A 26,210-nucleotide genomic window follows, 5' to 3' on the forward strand; every position below is an offset into this window, starting at 1 on the left:
ATAAGAAGGATGAAGAGGATCATTGCAAAGGATCTGATAGTAGAGTTGGCTTCCTTGCAGCTTTATTGTGTAGTCCATCAGGGCTGGCTCTTTCTTGCCCCTACGTAGAAGACCATGTTAAGATAAGCAAATAACCTGCTTTCTGTCCTTGCTTTCCTCATGGATGCTTTACCCAATTTTCTCAGACTGTTAGCAACATAAATAAAAGACCTATTTTATTAAGGTTCTTAGGAACCAGCCAAAGCATCAAGCATCTGTTATTGCTCCCCTAACCCTTATTTTAAATATAGTGTCTGAGGCCTGATTGAAGACAGCTGGATCACAGAAACAGCTTCCCTGGAATTGAACTGTGTTATTAGAGGGGCAATCAACAAAGGACAGGAAGGTAAGTCAAGCATTCTAGTTCTTTGATTTGAGCTTTTCCTTTCAAACATGACCATATAAATGAATTTAATATTAAATATTTAAATATTTAATTTAATAAGTCTGAGTTTCTAAATGAAGCAGAAGCTTACAATAAAGCTTCCAACTCAAAAAGGATACATGTTTTCCCCATAGGATTGAGAAGGCTGAAACTCCTGCAATGCAGGGCTGAATGTTAATGTCTAGGAAGGAAGTTGGATTTGGTGAGGGAGGCAATGAAATCATTCACCTGGAGCCAGCAAGAGATGTGGAACAGTGATGAGCTATCTTGGGAAATTGCTAAGAATAAATGCTTATGAAAATTCAGTTTGAAAAAGAGGTATGATCATGGATATGGACTTAGTCCTGTAATTTCTGTTTGTGCCACATTCAATGTATAAATATCAAACAAAAAAAATGGACAAATATAAGCCTAGAATTGTTTGATTTTTATTTTCATCCTAAAAAGTTAACTACAAATAGTATGGGACAGAGGGAGCTAGAAGTTGGGAGAATCAGGAAAAGTTCAAATAGTATGGGACAGAGGGAGCTAGAAGTTGGAGGATCAGGAAGAGTTTCATGTAGAAGATGGTATCTGAGATTCATTATAAAGGAAAGAAGGGACTTAATGTGGCAGAAGAAAGAAGATGCAGTCTAGGCATGAATAGTCAGTTCAGAAATGAACCAATCTTCTTGAAGCCCAGATCTGATCTTGACATTCCTCTATTCAAAGTGCTTCTGTTCTTTATTGCCTACCTGAAAATACCAAACTTTTTATCCTAAAACTCAAGACCTTAGGCAGCTTCATGCTGACTTCCTTTTCTTCCCTTCCATGTCATGCATATTTCAGTCTACCCTCTTTCTCCATATACTGTCCACCTAATTTTTCACCATTTCTTTGCCTGTTTATATTCTCACTAGCTGACATATCCTCCTCCACTCATTTTCTCCTTTAAATACCACCTTTTCCATGAAGTCTCCCCTGATCCCTCTTTAAGTCAGTAAAGAGCCTTTCCCTCATCGTTTTAGGCTACCCTTTATTTACGTCTCTCTCTCAAATGAACTATATCCTATTTCATATCACAGCTAGTTGCATACCATATCCTTCATGAGAGCAGGGACAGTGTCATTTAATTTGTATGATCTTGTGAAGCCTAGTAGGAGTTCTGTATACATTAGTTTTCATTGCAAGTAGGAATTATTTAGTGTATTTATACTTGTATCCACAATACCTGGCACATAATAGGCACTCAGTGAAGAATTGTTGATTGATTAATAAATTATGAATTGAAAGAGAAGGAAAGAGATAGAATTGAAAGAGAGGAAAGAGGATAGAGGAGGAAAAAACAGATAAGGCAGAATAGTTATAGATTTCAATAAGAGTAGGGCCTAAGACAGTTGTTAAAATTCCAAATCTAATGTTGCTTAGAGAACTGGATATTTATATTAAGCCTAAACTTGCCTTTAGGCAACTTTTACACATTTTGTCAAGCTTTGCTCCTTTAGGACCAACCAGAATAAATCTTGTCTTTATTCCATATATTTGAAGCCAGTAACATAGTACCTCCCTTCCCTCTTCCCCCATTCAAGGCTTCTCTTTTTTGAGGCTAAATATCCACATTTTCTTTAACTGATCCTATGATATGAACTGAAATTTCTCTACCTTACACATAGTAGGTGCTTAATAAATGTTTGACTTGATTAGACTATTCTGCTTGCCCTCTTCTGAATACACCTAAAACTGAACCTAAAACTGAATACAGTATGCCAGATTTTGCCTGATTAGGGCAGAATATAGCAGCAGGACTAATATATTCTTATTCTTGGATGCTATGTTTAGACTGCATCTGCTTTCTTAACTGTCATATCATGGTGTTCACTAAGATGAGCTTGCTGTTCAGTAAAAATCCCCACATCTTTTTCAGAGGAATTGCTATTTAAGCCATACCTCTCTATTCTGGGTAAGACCTATCTTGGTCATTCAGGCATAGGATTAGAATACATTGAGACCTGTAGTATTATTAAAATTTTTTTTTACTCATAACAAGTTTGCTGGTGTAGACTTTCTCTCTAGAAAAACAGATTACTTGCTTTTCATTTGATCTGATTCTTAACCATGCACTACTTCATTCCTTTATAGGTAGCCTACCTTAGAGATCCATGCTTGATCTCTACCGTATTTACAGTACTTTATAAAAATCAATAGGGCAGTCAGGTGGTGCAATGGAGAGAATGGCAGTCTTGAAGGCAGTTAGCAACTGAGTCAAAATCTGGCCTCACTTTCTAACTATGATGTAACCCGGTAAATCACTTAGTTCCTCATCTGTAAAATAAATTGGAGAAAGAAAGGACAAACCACTCCTGTATCTTTGCCTAAAAAAGATGTAATTCTTGATTGAATTTAAATAAGATATTATGCTTCTCTACTTCTGTATTTAGTATGTAAGATAATAAGGACGTCTAGGTCAGAAAGATATTCTCCTGTAAGAGCAATGAGAATTCTGGGTACAATTTTGAGACCAATTTCCAATAGTAGATCAATTTCCTTTCTTGCCTTAGGCAACAAGGAAACCAAAGCAATCATAATTTCAGGAATGTTTTTCCCATTCATCTAATGAAAAATTAGCAGAAATGCTGCTCATTTTCAAACCTTTGGTGTCAGGATCTCAAATTTTCTAGTTCAACTTTCTTCACTAAAACAATTTAAAAAGAATTATGAGATCAGTTAATGATCCAGTCTAAGAATTACTGGAGAAGTTTAATATAAGGAACAAAAACAAAAACATAAACCCATATATTCTAAAAATATAGTTTATGTAGCATCTTTTCCAAAGTTCTATTAAAAATGTTTCACCTTCATAACATTAAAAAGCAAAACATCTTCATACATTTTCAGCCCTTGGTCCTTCAGACTCATTCTTGGAAGGAGGTGATGGAGACATGGCAATTACGGGAGATCTGAATAATTTTTCCAGATTGTATAGATATTTTTGAGAGAGGTGAAAACAGTAAGATGTAGATAATTTGTGGGGTTTGTAATGAGAAAGGGTTGGAGAGAGTTGATTATGACTAGATTTAAGAGTCATTTATCTTTATCAGGTGATAAATTCCTGGAGGCTGGATCTAAGAAATGACTAGATTTGTGAGCCTTCAGTCTTTTTAGGTTAGTAGCAGTGATTTATCAAATATTCTGGAAAATGAGATACTCAGTGCTGCAAATGAGGGATATTAGGACAAAGCTATTGTTTTAAAATTCTATCTAAATGTTCAACATTGAGGATGTTATGGATATAGAAAACCCACTATGGATCCAATTCTGAACTTGTTATGTAGTAAAATGGGTAGCCTGGTTAGAGACATTGGGCCCCATCTTCCCAATGAGGAAGAAGGATTTGTTCTGTCTAGGCTTTGAAGATAATCAGCAGAATTAACTGGCACTGCAGTATTATATCCTGTATAATCAAGTTAAAAATAATAGCTAGTCTTTATATAGGACTTTAAGATTTGCAGTGTTCTTTCCATGTTATGTCATTTGATCCTCATAACAAGGTGCTATACTTATCCTTATTTTACAGATGAGGAAACTGAGGCTGAGAGACTTTCTAGAGTCACACAGTAAGTATCTGAGGCTGGATTTGAACTCAGGTCTTCCTAACCCTATCACTCTATATACTAAATCACCTAGCTGCTTTTTAAGAAAAAAATATTAAGTGCCTATTATGTATCGGTATTGTCTGGAGTTACAGGAACACAAACACAATAAGAAACAAAGTTCATCTCTACCTAAAGGAACTTGTATTTTAATAAGGGAAGCTAATACATAAAAAGGAAGCTTAAAAGTGAGGGGTAAGATAGAAGGGGAGCAAGTAAGAGGTAGAATGAAGGAGAGTTCAGAGAGGAATGAACACATGGACATGGCTGGCCTGGGAATTTTCCTTAACAAGGAGGTTCCTAGATCGACTAATCAGAAGATAGGCCTGCAGGGGTGAAGTGTTTCTTTAGGATGAGAAGACTATTGGGTCATGTTGGAAAAAAGAAGCTCAAAGAGTCAGAAGAAGAGATCCCAAAGGGACATAATTAAATAATGTTTGCAGTAATGATAAACTTCTTACCCTGAGATGGGGGGAAGAGGGACAGTATAATCAATTTTTCAGTCAGAGACAGGTTGAGAACCATACTAATCTTCAAAGGTAAATCTTCCAATTTTCAGAAGAACATTATTGAGCTAAAATAAATACTTTTGGTGAGTTTACAATTACCTGTTTTATGACTCACCTGATGTATATTATCAAAAGACTATTTAGCAGTATTATTTCTATTATATCTTCCAAGGAATTTTGAATAATCTTTAAGTATGATGAGAGACACCTTGTAAAAGGGTCTTATAAATATTAAAGATTTGTCTATTGAAACAAATGCTTTTTAAAATAATTAACAAATAATACACGCAATAGGATTTTATATTCACTACATCTTTCAGTTAATTGTAAACTGATAAAGACAAGGTCCATTGTAGAATATTACTTGAAGCCTTATTATTCTCACAAAACTCCTTCATAATGACTTTTATAGATTGAAGACCAAACATTTAGTTTGGTTATTTTTGATGTCTCTCCATTATTTATTTCAATCTTAATGAAGTCTGAGACTTTTTCCCTCATGACTTTGATAAATTTCTCTCCTTCAGGTTCCTTGTAGATTATTCTCACAAGTCCATCACAACATGAATTTCCTTATTATACTTGGTACATTCTAACTGTCTTACTCTTCTTTATTCTATTTAGTGCTATTTTCATCTCCTATATTAGCACATTTGCGACTGTGACAGGGTATAAGCATATTTGATGAACAAAATAAGTTTATTAAGGTTTGTTGTTTTATACATTTTCCCATTTTTCTTGTTTATTATTCTTCTTCCACTTTTATTTTTGCATACAATTTTGAATGCCTCAGAATTACTTTGCTTAGTGGGATATCCTGCCAAACTTTCTTTAAACTCATTTTATCCTCCACTGCCTTTTTCTGCTTTATGAGATAATAGTGCTCATAATTGTCAATCATTCTTCATAAGATTTTTACAAATGGGTTTATAATTTAATTTGGTTTTGCTTTGGGTAACTATTTCTTGCTGTTTGGCAAGCAATTCAGAAATTTATGTACTTTTTTGGTCTTCTTGTAGAAATTAGTTTACATTGTTGAAACCTGGATTAAAAGTATTATAGTAGGCATTTTTGGGGTCCATTTCTCATTGTGATTTTCAGTTTATTGTTTGAACAGTTCACAGTTAAGATTTTTTTTTACCAATTGTATACCATATTTTTTCCTTCTATTTTTAATGATCAGGGAAATCCAATGGTAAAAATGTTAAAACTGAATCAAACATAGGACCTTGCAGACTTTCAGGAATTATAAACAATTACTCATAGGTATTTAATAAATGATTGATTGATTAGATTTGGTCACTCAGCTAATTCCAAAGCTATCTAATAATTCTGTTGCCTAGTGCACATCTCTCTATCTTTTCCTTAAGAATAACATCAAATACTGAACTAAAATCTAGGTACTTTAAAAACATCTAAATAGCATCTCCCAATCTACCAATTTAAGACTTCTGTCAAAAGAAGAAATGAGAAGAAATCATTTCTTTAAAAACATTTTCCAAATTTTTCCAGTAATTGAAATTAAGCTCACTGAAAGCTTCTCTTCTCTTTGTAGTAAAGTATAAAATAATAATCTAACTCTACCTCCAGAAAATGAAATATAACATGACAAAATATGCAGAAAATTAACTAGTCACATACTGTTTAAAACTGTTAAAACTTTGTAAAACCTTAAAAACATGCTTAACAGAAGTTTTAATAGAAGGTACCTTCAAATATGTTTTTCTTACTCCTTGACTGAAGGTGATCATTAGTAGTCTAGCAAATGACTGAACTAATCAACCAGACCTGACAGTTTTCCTAGACCATTAGAGTGATCTATGGTTATTCGAATGATTTCTGACTCTCAAGAAGAAATGAGGTATCCTTTGTAGATTGTTAGAAGAGCTTGTTGATGGTCAGTGCCAAGGTTCAGGAGAGGAAGATGGGTTATATTGGGATCCTCAGTAGCATTATTCTTTTGTTCCTTTACATTCTGGAAGCCAGTTTCACTCAGTCACACCCTTTACAGAGAAGAAAGTCCCAGAATTGACTTCTGAAATTTACAAGTCTGTTCCCAGTCTCACTCACATGATTTGCTTAAATGCCAGGGGAATGTAAGATCAGCATTGCTGGATAGGTAGCATAGAGCTGATTATAGAAACAGGGCAGGAGATTATGAAAATACACTTGGGTGTGTTAGAATAGTGATTCACAAACAAGATATAGTCCCTCCCTGGCTCCCAATCCTGAGCTCCCCTCTTCTCTTCACTAACACCCCAATTTTTGTATGTGATTCCTTAGCTTATACCAAGATGGAAAAAACTAAGGAGCTGAAGGTGATGGGTCAGGGGACAGAATTAGGTGGTGAATTTAATCTTGAACAGATCTAAAATTCCTTGAGACCATACTTATTTAAATCCTATAACCAGCAGGACGTGTGGTTTCTCTTGTGCTCTAACTTGACCTAGGCCAGTTCCAAATGGCTACACCCACAAGACAAACTCATGGCATGGAATCTTAGAATGCTTGACCTGTTAAGGCTCTGTCCAGAACCTCGGACATTATGTCATTCAAACCTGTCCTTTTTCAGATTCACAAAGCTAATGATATCTGAGGCTAGATTTGAATTTAAGAAGATGAATCTTCCTGATTCTAAACCCAGTGCTCTATCCATTGCACCACTTAGCTTCCCCAGAAGAATCTATGAGAGTCCATAAAAAGGGTGGTTCTAAGTTTTAGGAAATGACAACCTGCTATATGTGTTTTTAAGCTCAAGATTCATAATCCTAAATTTGGAAGATGGTGAGTAACTGTTCATTACTTCCAGTGAGGCAGATTAAGAGAAGAGGAGCTCATTTAACAGGATGGATTTCAGGTCAGATTCTTTTGGGGAAGACTGTCCTATGATGAGAGTTGGTTAATCACTGAAGCTTAATGATACATGAAAATTCTTCTCTCAAGACAAGAGAGAGCTATTTAATTGTTGTATTGCCACTTGGAAGCAGAGGACTAACTTACATGTCCTTTTTAGGTCATGATTCTGAGTTCTTATCTGGTTCAGTATAGTGTAATGGAAAGAAGCATGGGACTTGGGGTCAGGAAACCTGGGTTGGAATCATTGTTCTGTAACTTAATACTATCAGTGTAACAGTGGAAAAGTTTAATTACCTCAATGAACCTCAGTTCTTTTCATCTGTAAACTAAGGATTGAATTAGATGCTCTCTATATTACTTTGAGGTACAAATCCTGTGACAAGGTGATTTTTAGGTACTTTTGGGAAGGATGAGGAATTAAAAATATTTTAAGATAAATAACCTTTTGAGAAGGTAACTACATGGTACAGCAGATAGAGTGCTAGGTCTCATTTCCACATCTCCCTGAGTTCAAATCTAAACTCAGACCCATACTAGCTATATGACTCTGGCTAAGTCATTCAAATCTGTGTGCCTCAGTTTCCTTATCTGTAAAATGAGAAGGAACTGGTAAAGCACTCCAGTATCTTTTCCAAGAAACCCCAAATGGAGGTCATGAAGAATCAGACACAACTGAAAATAACAACAACCTCCTTTTGAAAAAGTCTAATATAATGAAGATCATATCACAACTTGGAACATTTTAATCTGCTATATTTTAGTAAGAAATATATAATCATCAGTCCTCAGAGGACTAAGGGATTTGTGGTTGGGAGAGTGCTGTTTTAGAGAGACTACTTAACCAGAGATCCACAGAGCTCTGATAGGTGTGGGGGGCCAATGGGGAAAACCTGACATCTTAGCCTCTAGCTGAAATTTCACATTTCTTTTAATTACGAATATAGTGAATAATAACATTATTCTGAGGAGGGGGTTTATAGGCTTTATCAGACTGCCTAAGGGGTATATTACATACACAAAAAAGGCTAAGAGCCCTTGTCCTAGTGGGGAAATTCAAAGTATAAAGCCAGAGATGGAAAATGCAGGGATTGCAGGAACAAATAAGAATCAGGATCCTAGAACAAATCACTTTGACATAAAACAGACTGCCCCAAACTGCAGCACATAATAATCTTTTGATAGCCTTTTCTCTCAAAGGAAATGGATTTGACTTCTGCCCTGCTGTTAATTAATTAAAATAACCTCTGAAAATTCCCTCACTTCTTCACCATTGAACCTATAACAGGCTGTATTACAAAAGGAACTCTTAAGTTGACAATCAGATTAGCTACCTGCTGCCCCAGTATATTTCATGCACTAAGAAACACTGATTGACAGAGAGCATGGGGTGGAAGACCCAGGAATCTCTGGGATAAAACTTGGTCAGCAAGACTTACAGTTATATTTTTATTTATTTTTGGATTGAGGGGAAGGAAGTAGGGAGTGGGAGTGGGCAATTTTAATAGGAAAACTTGAAAAGAACTTTATTCAATATAATTTTCCTTCCTCAAATGCTTTATTATTTTTTTATCAATTAAAAAAATTTTAATGTGATAATAGGTAGCTTAAAACAACCTTTACAGGGTTTATATTTCTTCAGCCCCTCTTTCTAGAAATCTAGGGTTTAACAATATATTGAATTTCAGAAGTGGCATTTGTTATATGAAGATTCAGAGTAGAGATACTTGAATATTTAAGTGGATCTGTGATTTTGATACAGATACATCTTCTAATTCCTTCTCACCCTGAAGATTCCTTCATTCCTGCAGCTGGTCCTTCAATTGATGAGTTGCTGCCTGGGACCAACTATTTTCTGAAGGGCCCATGCTCTATTCTCTCTTATCTCAACTCTGGATTCTTTGGACTTTTCCATCTTGTCCCCTTGAATATTGCCCCATTCCCCTTGGTTTCCAGCTCTCTTTTTTAATGTTTTCTTTCTCTATTAGAATACAAGTTCCTTAAGTGTAGAAACTATTATTATTTTTGGCTTGTATTTGTATTTAGTACAGAGTTTGGTAAATAGCATTTAATGAATATTTTATTTATCATCCAAGATATGTCTCCCTATATCTGTCTCAGTCTCGCCCCATTCCTTTCTATCTATCCCTCTTTTGTTTATCTATCTATCCTCCCTCCTCTTTCCACCCATCTACCTTTCTTTATTATATGTCTCTATATCTCTTTTTCTCTCTATCTTGGGTATATGTTATCTCTTGTTCTTACCACATAAGTAGCCCACCTGTTTTTCAGTTCACATATCTTTCTGTTGATATCACTTATACCAACTCATACTTTCTTCATGGGAGATGTATTGCAACCTACTTTTGCCAATCATGAGCCTCTCCATCATCTTTTGGGTAATCCTAACTTTTAAATCTCTGAAAATTCAAATAGTTCATAACTTGCAGACATATAACACCATTGGAAGAATACTGTTTATTAATTGATGGCCATTATGTTCACTCAAATTATCAATTTAAAAATAATCTGTTCTGGTCTTTCTGATGCCATGTACCACAGGTACAAATAACTAATAATACAGGAAAAAGATAAAAAGAACACATATTCATTTTATTTTCTTTTCCCCCTTTTTTTGGCAAGGCAATGGGTTAAATGACTCACCCAAGGTCACACACAGGTAGGTAATTAAGTGTCTGAGATCAGATTTGAATTCAGGTCCTCCTGACTCCAGGGCTGGTACTCTATCCATTGTACCACCTAGCTGCCCCTATTTATTTTATTTTCTAGTCTGATTCAGAAAAATTTGTGTTGATCATTGTCACATACCCTACCTTAACTTGTACCACCTACCTTCTTTCCCCACCCTCTTGAATTTCATAGATATCTGAGATAAATAAATATTCCAAAACAATTTATCAAAGCAAGAGCAAGGTTTTACCCTGCCCCCCATATCCTATCCTATAACTTTCCATAGTAATAGAAAAACAAAACCATATACTCTTTCTTCTCATACCTGATATATATATATTTTTTCCTCTCTCTCTCTCTCTCTCTCTCTCTCTCTCTCTCTCTCTCTCTCTCAGCAAAAAACTTAAAAAGACTTTGTTCTAGACTATCTTCTCTTTTTGACTCTATATTATCTTACTGGGTGATTTCAATAGTTCCCTTTTGTTCAATTATCATCTCTATGAAGATATATATATATATATATGTATATATATATATATATGTCCAGATCTATATATTCAACCCTCATCTCTTTTCTGATTTATAGTCATGCATCATTAATTGGACATCTTGGACTGAATGTCCCATAGGTATCTCAAATTCAACATATCTAAAACAACTCATTATCTTTCCCCTCAAACCCTCCCTTTTCCAAGCTTTTCTCTATGACTTTTGAGAGCACAGGTTCAAGAACTCAGGATCATTCTTGACTCAACTCTCACTCATTCCACATATAGGATGTCATTTCTCCCTTCACAACATCTTTAGTATATGTTGCCTTCATCACCTCTTACCAGGAATATTGCAATGGCTTATTTTTCTGTCTCAAATTTCTCCCCACTACAATCCATCTTTCACTTAAGTTACCAAAGTGATCTTCCTAAAGTACAGATCTGACCTTGGCACCACTTCCTGTTACCTCTAGGAACATATGGAAATTTCTCTGGCATTGAAAACTCTTATTAACCTGACTCATTCCTATCTTTCTAGTCTTTCTTGGTCTATATTTTTCTTACACTTTATTCCCCTCTGAGCATTCTAGAATTCAAAACATTGACCTACTTGTAATTCCTTGAACATGATACTGCTTCTCCCATATTCAGGTCCTCCTAAATGTTAAGTGTCTTCCCTCTCAGACTACTTCTCATTTATTCTGTATATATCTGGGATGTATATATATATGTATATGTATACATGTATATATGTATATAATATTGTCATCCCCATTAGCACGTGAACTTTTTGAGAACAGGGAATACTTTTGTGTTTCTTTGTATCGCAAGTGCAGGACACAGATTAAACTCTTTATAAGAACCTTTCCCCCCTGTTAAAAATAGAGGTCAACCACTATAAATTCCTTCTTCTCACTCCTCTACATTTACAAACCCCTCTTAGTCCTTCTCTGTTCTCTCTTCCTTTGATCCAGTTTCTATTGAGAAGTGGGCTTTGTATACTCATATGAACCTTCTCAGTTAATAGAGCAGGTAGAAGGAGCTTTTATAGTTGAAGCACAGGAGAAAGCTGAATTTGAAGATAAAATATGGTGTAAAAATGGAGTCAATAGAGAAGTGGGCTTTGACCTTGCTAAGGTCAAGCTTTCCAATTTCCCTCTTGGTTCCTGAATTCCATCTCTTTCTAGCTCCTCCAGGAATTGACCTATAAATCATTTTTCCTTGCTTTCTCTTATCACCAAAGTCTTCTACTCTATTGATTCCTTCCTTTCTATAAACATGTTTATAGCACTTTTACTTGACTGTGTATCTCTTTATGCTTTCCCAGATAATCTCCTAGAAAGTTTTGGTTGTCTATACTTCCTGGTCACTTGTTCCAAATTATGCCACTTTTACTCTATCATTTTTATATCCTCCCTTGACCTTGAAACCAACTTGGGCTCCGTTAGGTGAACTTTTACTTTATCTTGCCAGGAAAAGGCCTCCACTTTAATTCCTGGCCACCAGCACAAACCAGGACACTACCTTCTCCCCTTAGGATCCTTAGATTCTGCCTTTGGGAAGCTGACTTCTGATGGGTGGGATTTTGCTTCATTTTGTTTCAAACCAAATCTTCATATCATTTCCTGGCCATCTCTATACCATGCCACTGCACTCATATTGTTTTTCAATCATTTAGTCGGGTCCAACTCTGTGACCTGGTGTACCATAGCATACTGATGCTTTCTATGGGATTTCTTTGGAGTGATTTGCCATTTCCTTCTCTAGAGGATTAAGGCAAACAGAGTTTGTGATTTTCCCGGAGTCACACAACTAGTCTGGGATCAAATTTGAACTCAGGTTTTCCTTACTCCAGATCCAGAATGCTCTATTCACTGAGCAATATCCCTACCTACCAATGTATTCATTCTGTTTCTTATTCTAGCTCCTCTCTTTTTTTAAGGTTTTTGCAAGGCAAATGGGGTTAAGTGGGTTGCCCAAGGCCACACAGCTAGGTAATTATTAAGTGTCTGAGACCGGATTTGAACCCAGGTACTCCTGACTCCAGGGCTGGTGCTCTATCCACTGTGCCACCTAGCCACCCTCCTAGCTCCCCTATTTATGTGTTATTTTACCATTTTAGAATGTGTAGGCTCCTTGGAGGAAGGGAATATCTTGTTTCATTTTATTTGTTTCCCCAGCACCTAACTGCTATGTATAATTAATGATTTAAAATGCTTTATCACCTATCTTTCCAAGATATTCATCCATCTATCACCCATTTAATTTATCATGTATCATCTTTTAAATTCATTTTGTCTTCTGCCATCTAATTCATCTATTTATCCATCTATTATCCATCTATCTAGCTGTCGATCTATATCTCTTGAGACTTTACAATTCATTTTTTGATCCCAACATTGACCAACAAAGTTATTGCCAAGATAACCAATGAATCCTCAAGTACAAGTCTTTTCTCTTAATCCTATTCTATTTGGCCTCTCTGCTATTTTGCAAAGAAATAAATATAAACATTAATATCTTCTTATACACACTAGGCTATCTATTAACAAACTCTTCAATTCTTGTATACTACCTTTTTCTTTATCTCCTCCACCCGAAGTGAAGGTCATACTCTAGATATCACTAGATATAATGGTGTCATCTTCTTGATACTGAACTCAGAAACTGCCCTATATGATAATAATCTCCTATCCTTTCACCTCTATCTTACAAAGAACACAGTTTGGCACAGTGGATATAGTGGTCAATTTTGAATCAGGTAACTTATTTTATATCTAAACTCAGTCATTTAACTTTTCCGTTACAGTTTCCCCCACCAATTAAAATGAAGGGTATGGTATAGATAGATTCTAATGGGCAGCTAGGAGTTGCAGAGGATATAGTACAGGCCTTGAGTCAGGAAGACTCATCTTCTTGAGTTCAAATCTAACCTCAGATATTTGCTAGCTATATGAGCCTGGGCAAGTCACTTAATCCTGTTTGTTTCAGTTTTCTTATTTATAAAATGACCTGGAGAAGGAAATGGCAAAGCATTCCAGTATTTTTGTCAAAAACCCCCAAATGGGATCACAAAGATTTGTACATGCCTAAAAAGTGACTGAACCACAACAACCTTATAGTTCTAAAAGATATGCTCTACTGTGAACCTCCTAATGTTATTTCTCATCCTCACCACAGTATTTCTCACCTCATCTTTAGTCTCTGTTTCACATTCCTCTTCTCACAATTTTGACTTTATTGTGTTCTAGTTCTATCAGGCATAGTATTTCAGCTTTCAGCTTTTATCCATCTACTTGTCTCACCTTGCCACTTCTCTGATCCTGGGAACTGATCCCCCTCCCCACCCCCTATTTAGCTTCTTTGTATAATATTGTTTCAAGAAGTCACATTAAGGGGTGGCTAGGTGGTGCAGTGGATAGAGCGCCAGCCCTGGAGTCAGGAGTACCTGAATTCAAATTCGTCCTTAGACACATAATAATTACCTAGCTGTGTGGCTTTGGGCAAGCCACTTAACCCCATTGCCTTGCAAAAACTAAAAAAAAAAAAGAAGTCACATTACTGGTTCCATGTTATCTAATCTTACCTGGGTAATTATTGGACCATAATACCAATTTATTCTTCCTTAACTAACTATTCCATTCTCCTTAACTGTTACCAAAACTTTCTCTTCTCAGATCCCTACTGCCTTCTTCACTTCCTTCTCCCCCAGCAGATATCCTTTCCCCCTACTTTGCTGAAAAAATAGAGGCCATCTACTGTAAGCCCTTTATTCTCTATGCCTGGAACATCCTTTATTTCTTGTCATTCTTTTTTCACTCCTATGTCTGAAGAAGAGGTGGCCTTTTTCCTTGTCAAATCCAACTCCTCAGTCCCTTTCTCTCCTGTCTCCTTCAGGAGTTTGTCCCAATAGCTCTCCCTTCTTCTTCTTATTTTCCTTCTTCCCTCTTCTCTTTTTTCTCTTTCTGCTCTTTTTTGTTCTCTCTCACCCTTCTTACCTCCATTCTCTCATCTAGTGCCTTTTTACCTAATACATACATAGGCCTAATTATCCTTAAAAAACGTTCACAGACTCTGTTTTTCTCTATTCCAAAGTGCTGCCAAAGTGTTAGGAAGAATCATTTGTACCCATTGCTCTCCAGTCTCTTACATTCTGGCTTCCAACCCAGGAACTTGATTGAAATGACTCTCCACTAAGTCATCAGTAAAGGTTACCAAGAATCTTTTGACTGCTAACCTTATAACTGTTTCTCAGTCTTTTTTCCCCCCTTGGTTTCTTTGCAGCATTTCACTGTTTATCACTGAGTCTGTCTGGAAGTTTTACTCTTTTGGGAATCCTCATCTTTTCTTATTTTACCTACTCATCATTTGTTGACCACCTCTTTTGTCAAATTCATTTACTTCCCCAGGGTCCTTTTCTCTCCTTTATATGTACTGTCTTGTAGATGTCATTAGCTTCCATGGTAAAAAAAATTATCTCTACTTATATGACTCCTAGATCTGTATATATCTGAATCTAATCTCTCTCTCATATTCCAATTATCTGTCATTCAATCAACAAATAATTTATTAAGCATCTTCTATAGTATCAGACACCATATGAGGGGATATGAAGATTTTATATATATATTATATATATTATATATATATTATATATATATTATATATATGTATGTGTGTGTGTATGTGTGTGTGTGTGTGTGTGTGTGTATGTGTGTATGAAATCATACTTGCCCTCAAGAAGCTTACATTCTCAAGGGGTAAAAAGCATGTATGGAAATATGTAAAATATATGTCAACTAAAAAGAAGATAATTTTGGAAGAGAGGCACCTACTTATTGTTCAGCTCCTCTTAGATGTACTGTAGGCATTTCACACTTACCATGTCAAAAACAGAATTTATCTCTCTCCTTAAACCTTTTTAAAACAAATTCCCTCTACTTCTGTGTAAGGGGACCACATTCTAGTTTCCCAGGTCTGTAGCCTTGGAGTCAAGGTCAAGTCTTATCTCATCTTCCACCCTCAAATCCAATTGTATGCAATGTGCCCCTTTTCTACTTTCAGAAGATCTCTACTATTGATCTCTTCTCCACTCCCATGACTACCACACTGGTACAGGTTCTCATCTCCCCTCCCTTGCATTTCAATAGTTTCTTAATTATACTTCCTGCTTTCAGTGGCTTCTCTTTTCAATTAATCTAGCAAGGCAGCTGCCAAAATAATCTGCTTAAGGAAGAAGTCTGATACATACTTTTCACTTGTTAAATAAATTCAAACCAAAAAGTCTCACTAGGTTCTTATTTCCTATATAAATTCTGTAGTCTGGCATTTACGGTCTTTTGTACACTGCCTTCCACATATCTTTCTGGTCTTATTTCATACTGCCTTTCTTCATCAATTATTTTCCAGTAAAACTGGACTAATGGTCATTCACCAAAAATTCATATTCCATCTTTCACTTTCATGCATTTTCACATCATTCCCCATGCTTGAAATACTTACTCTCCTCATCCATATCTCTTAGAATCCTTGCCTTCTTTCAAGGCTTAACTTAGATACTAACTCTGGAAAACTGATTCTCTTAGTCATTAATAATCTCTCCCTTTTCAGTTATCCATAATATGCTTATTTGTGTACATAATAATAATAATAATGACATTAACAATAATAGCTTGTGTTTCTATAGAGCCTTAAGTTTTGCAAAGTGTTTTATAAATATTATCTTATTTTATCCTGACAATAACTTGTGAGATAATTTTATCCCCATTTTAGAAATGAAGAAAATAGAAATAGAAGTGAAGTGACTTGCCTAGCCTAAAATAATTACAGTAAGTGTCTTCCTGACACTATCACCTAGCTGCCCAAATCTTTTCTTTTTCCTTTTCTTTTATTGGTCTTTGCATCCTGAGAGTCTCACATATGGCAATATGCTGAATAATTGTTATATTTAATTGGATTAACCATATGTTACCTTTATACATGCTTTAAAATGAATAATGTACCTTTTATAAAACATTTCATTTGAACCTCGCAACAATAACCCTGTGAGGTAAGGAATAGAAGTTTTATTTTCCTCATTTCATAGAGAAGAAAGTTTAAATCAAATTTTAAGTCCATGGTCCCATGGCTAGCAAAAATAAGAACCAGGACTCAAGTTCATCTCATTTGATTTGACTTCTTAACCATCCTCTCTCTACCAAAACAGATTGTCCTTATTGGATGCTATACTAATAAAATCAAAGAATCATAGGACAAAGTTGGAAGGCCATTTAAAAGTTATCTTCCTCTTAGTATGAGCTAGTAGTTTTCCTTGGGGTATTGCAGGTTAGTTGAATATATTAACAGAGTAAGGCTTCCTGCCCTTAGCATTAGACTAATGTTAACATCTTATCTGAAAATATGGGGTTATAAAAATTTTGGTACCAGTCTGGTTTCTGTATTTTTGAAGATGGAGACAATCATTGATTGTGTGCTGGCATTTCAATGCATGTCTAGACTCTTCAACTATGTATTAGGGTTTAGATGGCAGGTTTCAATTATTTTTAGATTTAACCAGAACTTCATCAGCTAGAAGTAAAATTTACTGAGCTTAATTAAAAATGTCAACCCCACATTAGATTAGATTCCCACTTTCTTCCCTTCCCAAATTCCTCCCTCATGTCCTTAACGAAAGATTTATAGGAAGAAATATATGAAATATAATGATATTTTCCCAGTTTGATTGGTAAGAATAATTTCACATTTTCAGAAGACTCCAAGGAAAAATCCCAATCCTTTGCAACCTGCTGTCAATTTAGCAGCTTCTGAATAAAGTGGCTCTTCCTTCTTTCCTTCCTTCCCTCCTTGCAATGAGGCAATTCAAAAGATTAGGTGGGATTCTTACTAAAAGATATCCCTGAGACTGATAATGGTAAGGCAATAGTTTGCAATTGTGTTTTTTGAACTCGGTACTGACAAAACTGAAGGAATTACCTTTAATTAGATATTTTAGCCAATGGAGGGCATGGATCCAAGATTCCTTTGGAACAATAATAGAGAAATCTTAGGTGAGGAGGGTGGCACCTTCATTGAAACTTACAGTCTTTAGAGCAGGGGTTCTTAACCTGGGTTCTATAATTTGTTTATAAAAATATTTGAATAACTATTTCAAAATAACTTTTACTTGAAACTCCTCTGTATTTTATTTCCTGAATTTTAAAAACACTATTTAAGAGGGCCTCTAGGTGGGGAAGTGGATAGAGGTCTAGCTTTAGAGTTTAGAAGACATGAGTGCAACTATGGTCTCAGATACTTGATACTTGCTAGCCGTATGACCTTGGGAAGTCACTTATCCCCATTGCCATGCTAAACAAAACAAAAATGAAAACATCATTTTGAGGAGTCCATTGGTTTCACTAGATTGCCAAATGGTCCAAAAAAGTTATAATCGCCTGTCCTAGAGCAATGATGTCAAAATCAAATAGAAAAGAGGGTCATAAAATTATACATAAGGGTATCAACTGCTGTATATTGACTTAAAAATCATATATTTTCTATACTTTATTATGATTTTATTTTGTTAAATATTTCTATTTTAATCTGATTCAGCTGCACTGGGAGTGTAGTGGACTTCATGTAGCCCATAGGATGCCTTGTATTTGACACCTCTGACCTAGAGGCCTAAGAGGTTACAGTTCTCTCAGGGTCAAACTGCTAATATGTCTGAAAAACAGGTTTTTGACTTTGAAGTCAAAACTCTATCCACTGTGCCTACAGTTTAGTTAAACATCCAGATAAACTTGTAATTTACTGTCTCCCTCAGATTCAGCCCCACAGAGAATTGTTGAAAGTCTTCATCTATAATACAGTAGTATATGGATAGTGACCAGTGGATTTGATGAAAACAGTTCAGTTATATTTGTAGTTGGTTGCTAAGTGGACATCTGTTCAGGTTAACAGAAGAGAAGAATCCTCTTGGTATGGTGAATTGTATTGAATGAGCTAAATTATAAAGGAATGAAACAGTGCAATGTTGGAAATCTTCTCTGAGCACACTGGGGCACTGCTCTGATAATTGGAAGTTGGGAAGTTACCTTGCTGTCTCTACAGATTTTTGGAATGATACCAATTGTCTCTGAGTAAGGGCAGGGAATGCTGGGTTGGAAATTGTATAGTCTGCACAGTAGTAGCAGCCCTGCCATTTAATTGAAAGATTATGTGCAGACATCAGTCACAGATGTGCCTGCTTTAAGATAAACTGATCCCTATTTTCAAAACTGATAAATGAGAGGATAATTAATTACATTAGGAAAGATGACTTCATTTTGTGTGATGAAATCACTTTACATGTCTCTCTCTAAACTTTCTTTACATATATTACTTAAAAGGTTCTGTTCTGGTATACATCCTTGGATTTTATATAGGCACCCATGGAAAAGAAAGCAGTTAGTTTTTTGGGCTCACTCCCTTCCTAGGGAATTGCTAAGAAGAACAACTGCAATTGCAAGATACACATAGCTATAAATTTCTAGCTGACATCAACGGGAGTTGGTAGAGATAAGTGGTGTTGAATCCAAGTTTTCTGACTTCTAATACAGTATTCTTCCCATCACACTATGCTGTATCCATAATGCATATCAGGAGAACAAGGGAACATGGCAATATAGTGTCAAAAGGAAAGAAATAGATAATATGGAACCTTTATTTTTTTTTTTTTTAGGTTTTTGCAAGGCAAATGTGGTTAAGTGGCTTGCCCAAGACCACACAGCTAAGTAATTATTAAGTGTCTGAGGCCAGATTGAACTCAGGTACTACTGACTCCAGGGCCGATGCTCTATCCACTGCACCACCTAGCCGCTCCGGGACCTTTACTTTTAAGAGTAAAATGAGCTCCTCTATTTCAGAGACTACTCAGAGACTGCCTATCTACACTTCCAAGTTGGGGAAAATAATTCTGAAGCTTATTATAAATTACTCACATAATAATTTTTTAATCATGGAAAAAAACCAATTTTGTAGAACATGGAAAAATTTTTTAGAACATGAGGAGGGTATTGTATGCCATTAAAAAGAGCAAGAACTTTATTTGGTTACCTCTTGGTTGGTTTTGCTGCCTCCAGTCATTCTTTATTGCAGTCCACTTGCCACTCACCTGTCAAGTTAATCTTCCTAAAGTACAGAGATGTTATCTTGCCCTTCCATCCTCCCACTCCTATTCACTAAATGATTCCCTATCATCTCCAGAATAAAACAGAAAATTCTCCCATTTGGCATGCAAAGCCCTTCATAGGCTAATCCCTTCCTCCCTTTCCAGTCTTCTTAACTCCCTAGACCCCATACTCTGTGTTCCAGGGACATTGGCCCCTTGCTTCTCTTCAAACAAGAAAACCTAGCTCCAGACTTCTTCACTAGTTTCTTCACTTCATATACTTTTACATACAGACTTTCAGATTTAACCAATGTCTCCTATTTTGCCTCTGCTTTTTGCTTTTTTGTTTTCCCTTTTCTCTCAGTTAAAATTCCATCTTCTATGATAATCTTTCTAATTCTCCTTAATGTGAATGCCTTCCAACTATTATTTCTTATTTGTCCTGTATATATCTTGTTTGTACATTGTTGTTTTCATGCTATTTCCTTCATTAGTCTGGGAGAGCAGGAACTATCTTTGTATCCCCAGAGCTGGAACATAGTAGGCAAATCATAATTGCTTGTTGACTGATGGGTAAGTAATAGGGAACCATGGAAGATTTTCGAGCAAAGGAAGAATATGACTATCTATACATGCCTGATATTAGTCTGAAATTCAAGAGTCAGGAGAAAGCTTAAGTTGGGCACTGTACTGGTAATTCTAAGCTCTAAAATCATGTTGTGCTCTTGTTACACATCACATCACAAGTTAGCTCTCTACGTGGTATTATTTTCTTTGGCTTTTGAAGGCTTTTTGATCTTTTTTATAATTGCCTATTAAAAGATTTAAGGAATATTAGTACTTTAATCTGTATGGCAACTAACACCTTAGTGGTGAGTGGGACATACCAGGTGTGAATATCAGACCTCCAAGAGAAAAATAAGAGAAACAACATTAGAGATAACATGTTAAAGAGGAATTAAATACATAATTTTGTCAAAGACCAGCTCTAGTTCACTCTAGTCTTAATTTGATATTCTCCCTGTCATAAGAAATGGATTACTTTTTGCCATTACCTTTTATCCTTGAACTTAATTTGTAGACTTTATTTCCTTTTTTTTGGAAAAAAAGTTAGTCTATGAAGTGAAAAAATAGAAGAGGGAGACAACAGAAGGTAGGTTGAATCCAATGTTGGAGCTGTTAATATTTACAAAGAAGGAAGGAAAGGAGAGTATGAGGGGGATGAGACTTTGGTGAGAGAATTTGTATTACCAAGTTCATAACAGATGGCAGAGGGTTAGTTAAGAAAAGATAGAGAGAAAATAGGATATGTAAAAGAGAGAGAGGAAGGTAAGTTATCCCACAAAGGTGAACCTTGCTTGGGAGACACCAGAAAAGGAGGACCCAAATGTCTGAAAAGAAGGCAAGAAAAAAAAGACCAGGTAGAGAATCCTTCTTTTAGAATATCTATTCCTCTTCTTTCCTGGCTCACAGAATATTGCAAATGAAAGGGATTGTAGAGGAGTCATCTCACTCAACCCTTTCATTTTCTAGATGAAAGTGAGGCTTAGAGATGGGATGCAATCTGTCCAAAGTTGTTGTTATACTGGTATTAGAAATTGGGCTAAAACCCAGGTCTCCTCAGTCCTAAATACTTAGCCTTGCACCAAGTTCTCTTTCTTTCCCCCCATTTGTAAGACACTTATTTGGTTCTAAAGGAGTTTTCACCTCAAACTTTACAATCCAGAGGAGGTAGATTTATTGGAATTGGTATCAGGATACTTTAACTAGGGTTTTTATCAAGGTGTGTATCCTAATGTCAGATTACTGCTTTAGAAAACATAATTTAGACATGTGCCAAATTGCATGAGGGCAAAACCAAGAAAAGGACTGAGGAGCTCTAAATGTGACCACACCAACATGGTATGGAAAAGCCAAAAGGACAGATGTTAGAAGATAGCAAATATGCTTCTTCTTCCCAACTACTATAGAATGTGAATCTTGCATGCAAAATAGTTGGGAGGTCTCTTGAAAACCACAGCAATCAAGGACACCAGAAACAAAGCAAGATTAGCATCACATTTCTTTTTTTCTTATGCTGTCATTTAAATGGTTTATTGATTTTTTGACTAGACTATCTTTGATTTCTTTTCAACTTTTCAATATTCAATTAAAATGAATCTTAGGGAATACCATCCCACCTCGAATGTTTGAAAATCACAAATAATTCCTTTTTTATGAGAAGAGGTAAGGGTTTGCAAGCTATCTTAAACTCCAAATTGATGTAAATAATGAATGTATTTTAGGAAATTGATGCTGTGCTCCAAGTAGTGCTCTGGATTAGTGCCTGGCCCATCCGTGGTAAATAAAAACTAAATGACAATGACAATAGCAAATAAAAAAATATCTCTACCTGGTGAAGTGTCTGGCAAGGAGGTTGGCATGCAAATTTTTTTTCTGAGTTGACTTCCTCCCTCTGCATACACGAAGCACACATATATCTCATATTCCTCTCCTCAGTGGTTGCACCAAAAGGAGCATGTTTGTGGATCCATGGATGGATATATTTATTGCCATCTGAGGTTGAGGGCATATGGAACAAAAATTCTATGTACCTATGTTCATATTAAACACATATAACATTTCTTTGGGAATCTTTGACAATAGTGAATAACTTAGGTTGTTAAAGTGGAATAAAATGGTCACCCATTGGTACTGCATGCTTCTACTTCCAAAGAAACACAATGGCAAAAACAAGACAAAAATGCAAATAGAGGTTCATAGTATATCACACGATGGCACTGAAGTCATGCAAGGAGAAAATAAATATAACAAACAGATGGATGAGCAGCAGATACTCCAAAATGAAAAAAAAGCCAGAGCAAACAATTCTAAAATAATTCTTACCTTCCTCAGTCATTGTGTCATAATATTTTAGTTTTCCATATGATCCAAGCTCTACAACATCATAGCAAAAGACACAAAGATAAGGAACTGAGCAGTAATTCAAGAAACTTGTTTTTACATGTTCTTAATCAGGTGCATTTTTATACTGTCAAATTCAGCAATGTTAACTCTATAGGGATAGGCAAACAGGAGCTACATATCAGACAGATTTCATTGCCTATTTCCAGAAATAGCTTAAAAAAACAGAATCCCACAGGTTAAAAAATAATAGACAATTTGGAAGAAAGGAAATCAGGAAATACCTCTGTCTTTATGTCTGTCATGGATTACACACCAAGACAAAGTCCTTTGGATATCTGAAAGCACAGGTGAGGATAATTTTCAAAGATAGCTTTATATTAGAACTGATCTGTCACTTTTTCTGGAGGTGACACCAAGGGAAAGATGCTTGTGGAAGGACAGTGTCTGGGTATGTCTGAAGCTGAGATATTGGACCAAACACCCAATGAACAAACAAGGCTCCTGACACTAAATAGCAGTCACATGAACTCACTAAATGACAATGATTTATCTTCTTCCTGAGGTTAAGGATGATTATATAGAAAACAACGTATTGTTTAATTTAACATAAAAAATCTGTTCTAGAATTTTTCCTCCCTTTTCATCTCATTAGAGTAAGCATGTATAGAGCATTAGAGACAGACAAATGGAACATGGGTAGAGTATTGAGAGAAGCTGTTAAAAACACAGTGTATTCTGGACACAAGAGAGAAGCAAAATTCCCTGGGAAGTCTGAACCAGACTCAGAATGGTAAGTAAAACAGCAGCAACAATCAGACATGACAGTCACTCATTGCTCTTGTGAAAAAGGGAAGGAACATTAAGAAGCATCTCCTTTATCTCTGCTGACCATGAAAGGATCCTTAGACCTGGAAGGGATTTTAATGATCAAAATGTAACCTTCTCATGCAGAGGAGGAAGTTGAGACCCAGAGGGTTAAGAGATTTGCCCCAAATTAAACAGCTATTGTGTAAAGGGACCAGAATGTGAATCAAGGGTTTCTAACTTGGTTCACTCTCCCAGGTTGCAATTGAAACCAGTGACTGGGAAGTTCTTCACATATATATTGATGGATGCCAGTGGTGGAAGCTGGGTATGGGAAAGGATAAAAAACTGTAAATCTCTTTTCCAACCTGGAATCTAAAATAAAACATTTTATCCTTTCTGTCTGAAAGGATATCTAGGAAGAATGTCTGAAAACTCATGGTAGGTTGGGATCTGGTTATCTCTCTCTCTCTCTCTATATATATATACGTGTGTGTGTGTGTGTGTGTGTGTGTGTGTGTATACATAAATGTGACCAAGAAACATTTATTAGGTGCCTATAATGACTAGAAAATAAATTCCAAGATTGCAAAAAAATCCCTGCTTGCAAGGGATTTACATATATATGCACATATATTTACATATATAAGGACATAAAGGATAGATATATAGAGAATGAAGGCAAATAAACATGAAGTGTTAAATACTAGGTAGTTTAGGAAGGAGAGCATTAGTAGTTTGGGAGACTGGGAAAAGCTTCTAGCAGAAGGGTATTTGAGTTGCATTTCAAAGGAAAAATGATACTCTATGAGACAGAGGTGAAGAGGAAGTACACTACACACATGGAGGATAGCCAGTGAATAGGCAAGAAGAAAGGAGGTAGAGTATCTTTATGTGAGGAAAAAGAGGAGAGTTTGACTCCCTCTCAAAGTATGGCAGAGCGTGATATATGAGACCAGAAAGATAGTATGGAGCAGATGGTAAAGGAGCTTAAGGATGAACAGCTGAGTTTATATCTGATTGTCTAGGTGCAGTTGTTGAGCTGTATTTTGGTTGTAGCTAACTCTTCATGATCTCATATTGGATTTTCTTTGCAGAGATACTGGAGCCATTTCCTTCTCCAGCTCATTTTACAGAAGGAGAAACTAAGGAAAACAGGATTAAGTGACTTGCCCAGGGTCACACTACTAGGAGAAGTGCCTGAGACCAGATTTGAACCTAGGTCTTCCTGACTTTATCTTCTGAATTTATTTGATAGGAAGTGACATAGTCAGTTCTGCATATATGTAAATATACACATCTATATGTGTATCTGTACACAAATGAATACACACTTAGGTGTATATGTAAAGGTCTATTTTCTGTGCAGTGCACCCAAACTTCCTCTACCAATTTAGATCAATATGTGTTCTGAATCTTAAAATGTTAGTGAATTGTCTAGAATACTGAGAAGTTAAATGACTTGCCCAGGGGCACAAAGTTAGTATGTGTTAAAGGTAGGACTTGTCAGTCATCCTGATGTTGAGGTGGCCTTTTATCCATTATGTCTTGAGGAATATATTTGTTATTATAAAATATTTTCACACAAATACATGTGTGCACACACATATATGCATAAATGTACAAATACATATAACACACACATTCACCTACATGTATCCACATATGTGCCCTACTGTGTACATGAATGTTACACACATGGTAGCACAATGTATTTGTTCATTAGAAATGCAAGTATGTATGCAATGTCCATGTTAATGTATTCATATACTTTTATCTATGTCTCTGCCCCTGTTCATTTATGTTCACTTGTCTATATGTCAATATACATATACATGCATATGCATATGCATTTCTCTTCATGAAAGACCAGTTCTGGGAAACTTTTTTTTTTTTAAATCAAATGAAATAGTTTTGCTTTCTTCAACACACTTTTATAACCTGTTAACCAAATATAGTCCATGAATGATACAATAAATATCTGCCACCTAAGTGACAGAAAAAAGGTTCCCCAACCTTAATGAAGAGGGATAAGAATATGGTTGATTGCACCTATTTATCAAGTAGTTAAATGGTGCAGTGGATAGAGTGGTGAAGTCAGGAAGATCTGTGTTCAAATTTGGCTACTAACTGTCTTACCCTGGACAAATCACTTCACCCAGTTTCCTCATCTGTAAAATGAGCTGGAGAAGGAAATGACAAATCATCCTAGTATCTTTTGCCAAGGAAAAGTGGGACATGAGGGAACAACAAATAATTTATCATTATAACTTTTGCAAAACAGTGTCACCTGAAGCTATTTTAATGTAATAGTAAAGTTAAGGATATGGTGGTTTGGAAATTGAATTTGTTTTTGTTTTTTGAGTGTGTGCTTTCTTATCAGTATTGTATTTTGCAGGAACAATATTACTGAGGACACAGGTGCTCTGGGTTGAAACTAAATTTCATTTCAGCAACGAAGAATTGAGAAGTCTAATAGAATATTGTAAAGTATGTATTACGTGATATATGTAAGTTTTGAGTTCTTTGATAATGAAAGCAACTTCAAAAATATATAATGCCTATTTCATAATGATAAATATATTGTACAATATCTATGATTAAAACCAGTAAGATCATAATTGGTATCAATTCATTCATTTTTCTTTCTTGAGATACTCTCTCAAATGCTCAGATGAATATGCTCAAATGCTCAGATAAAGCTGTGTTCTCATCAATTTGTAGTCCCCACCAATGATGTAGATTACAAGTGGTCAATGCTTGCCCATCCCATAT

The 26,210-nt window shown here is 35.7% G+C and overlaps 1 protein-coding gene and 1 long non-coding RNA gene across 10 annotated transcripts in view; one reads left to right on the forward strand and one right to left on the reverse strand.

Moving 5' to 3' along the window:
• SLC24A2 (solute carrier family 24 member 2) overlaps positions 1–26,210 on the reverse strand; it is a 305,116-nt gene that overhangs the window by 84,115 nt on the left and 194,791 nt on the right. For 8 of the 9 annotated variants that reach the window (XR_012471199.1, XM_074199519.1, XM_074199518.1 and 5 more), the window contains exon 4: positions 22,611–22,661. The exons of the other annotated variant lie outside the window; for it this stretch is intronic. Coding sequence is in view for 7 of the 8 variants with exons in the window: in XM_074199519.1 (XP_074055620.1) it covers positions 22,611–22,661 (51 nt within the window). In the remaining variant the exon portion in view is untranslated. The remainder of the gene's footprint in view (positions 1–22,610; positions 22,662–26,210) is intronic. 9 annotated transcript variants of the gene reach the window in all.
• LOC141496941 (uncharacterized) lies at positions 219–25,897 on the forward strand. Its single transcript, XR_012471205.1, has 4 exons — positions 219–385; positions 559–742; positions 3,978–4,017; positions 25,834–25,897. It is a non-coding gene; the product is annotated as an uncharacterized LOC141496941 (long non-coding RNA).

Source organism: Macrotis lagotis, chromosome X, assembly GCF_037893015.1.
Source record: "Macrotis lagotis isolate mMagLag1 chromosome X, bilby.v1.9.chrom.fasta, whole genome shotgun sequence".
Classification (NCBI taxonomy): Eukaryota; Metazoa; Chordata; class Mammalia; order Peramelemorphia; family Peramelidae; genus Macrotis; species Macrotis lagotis.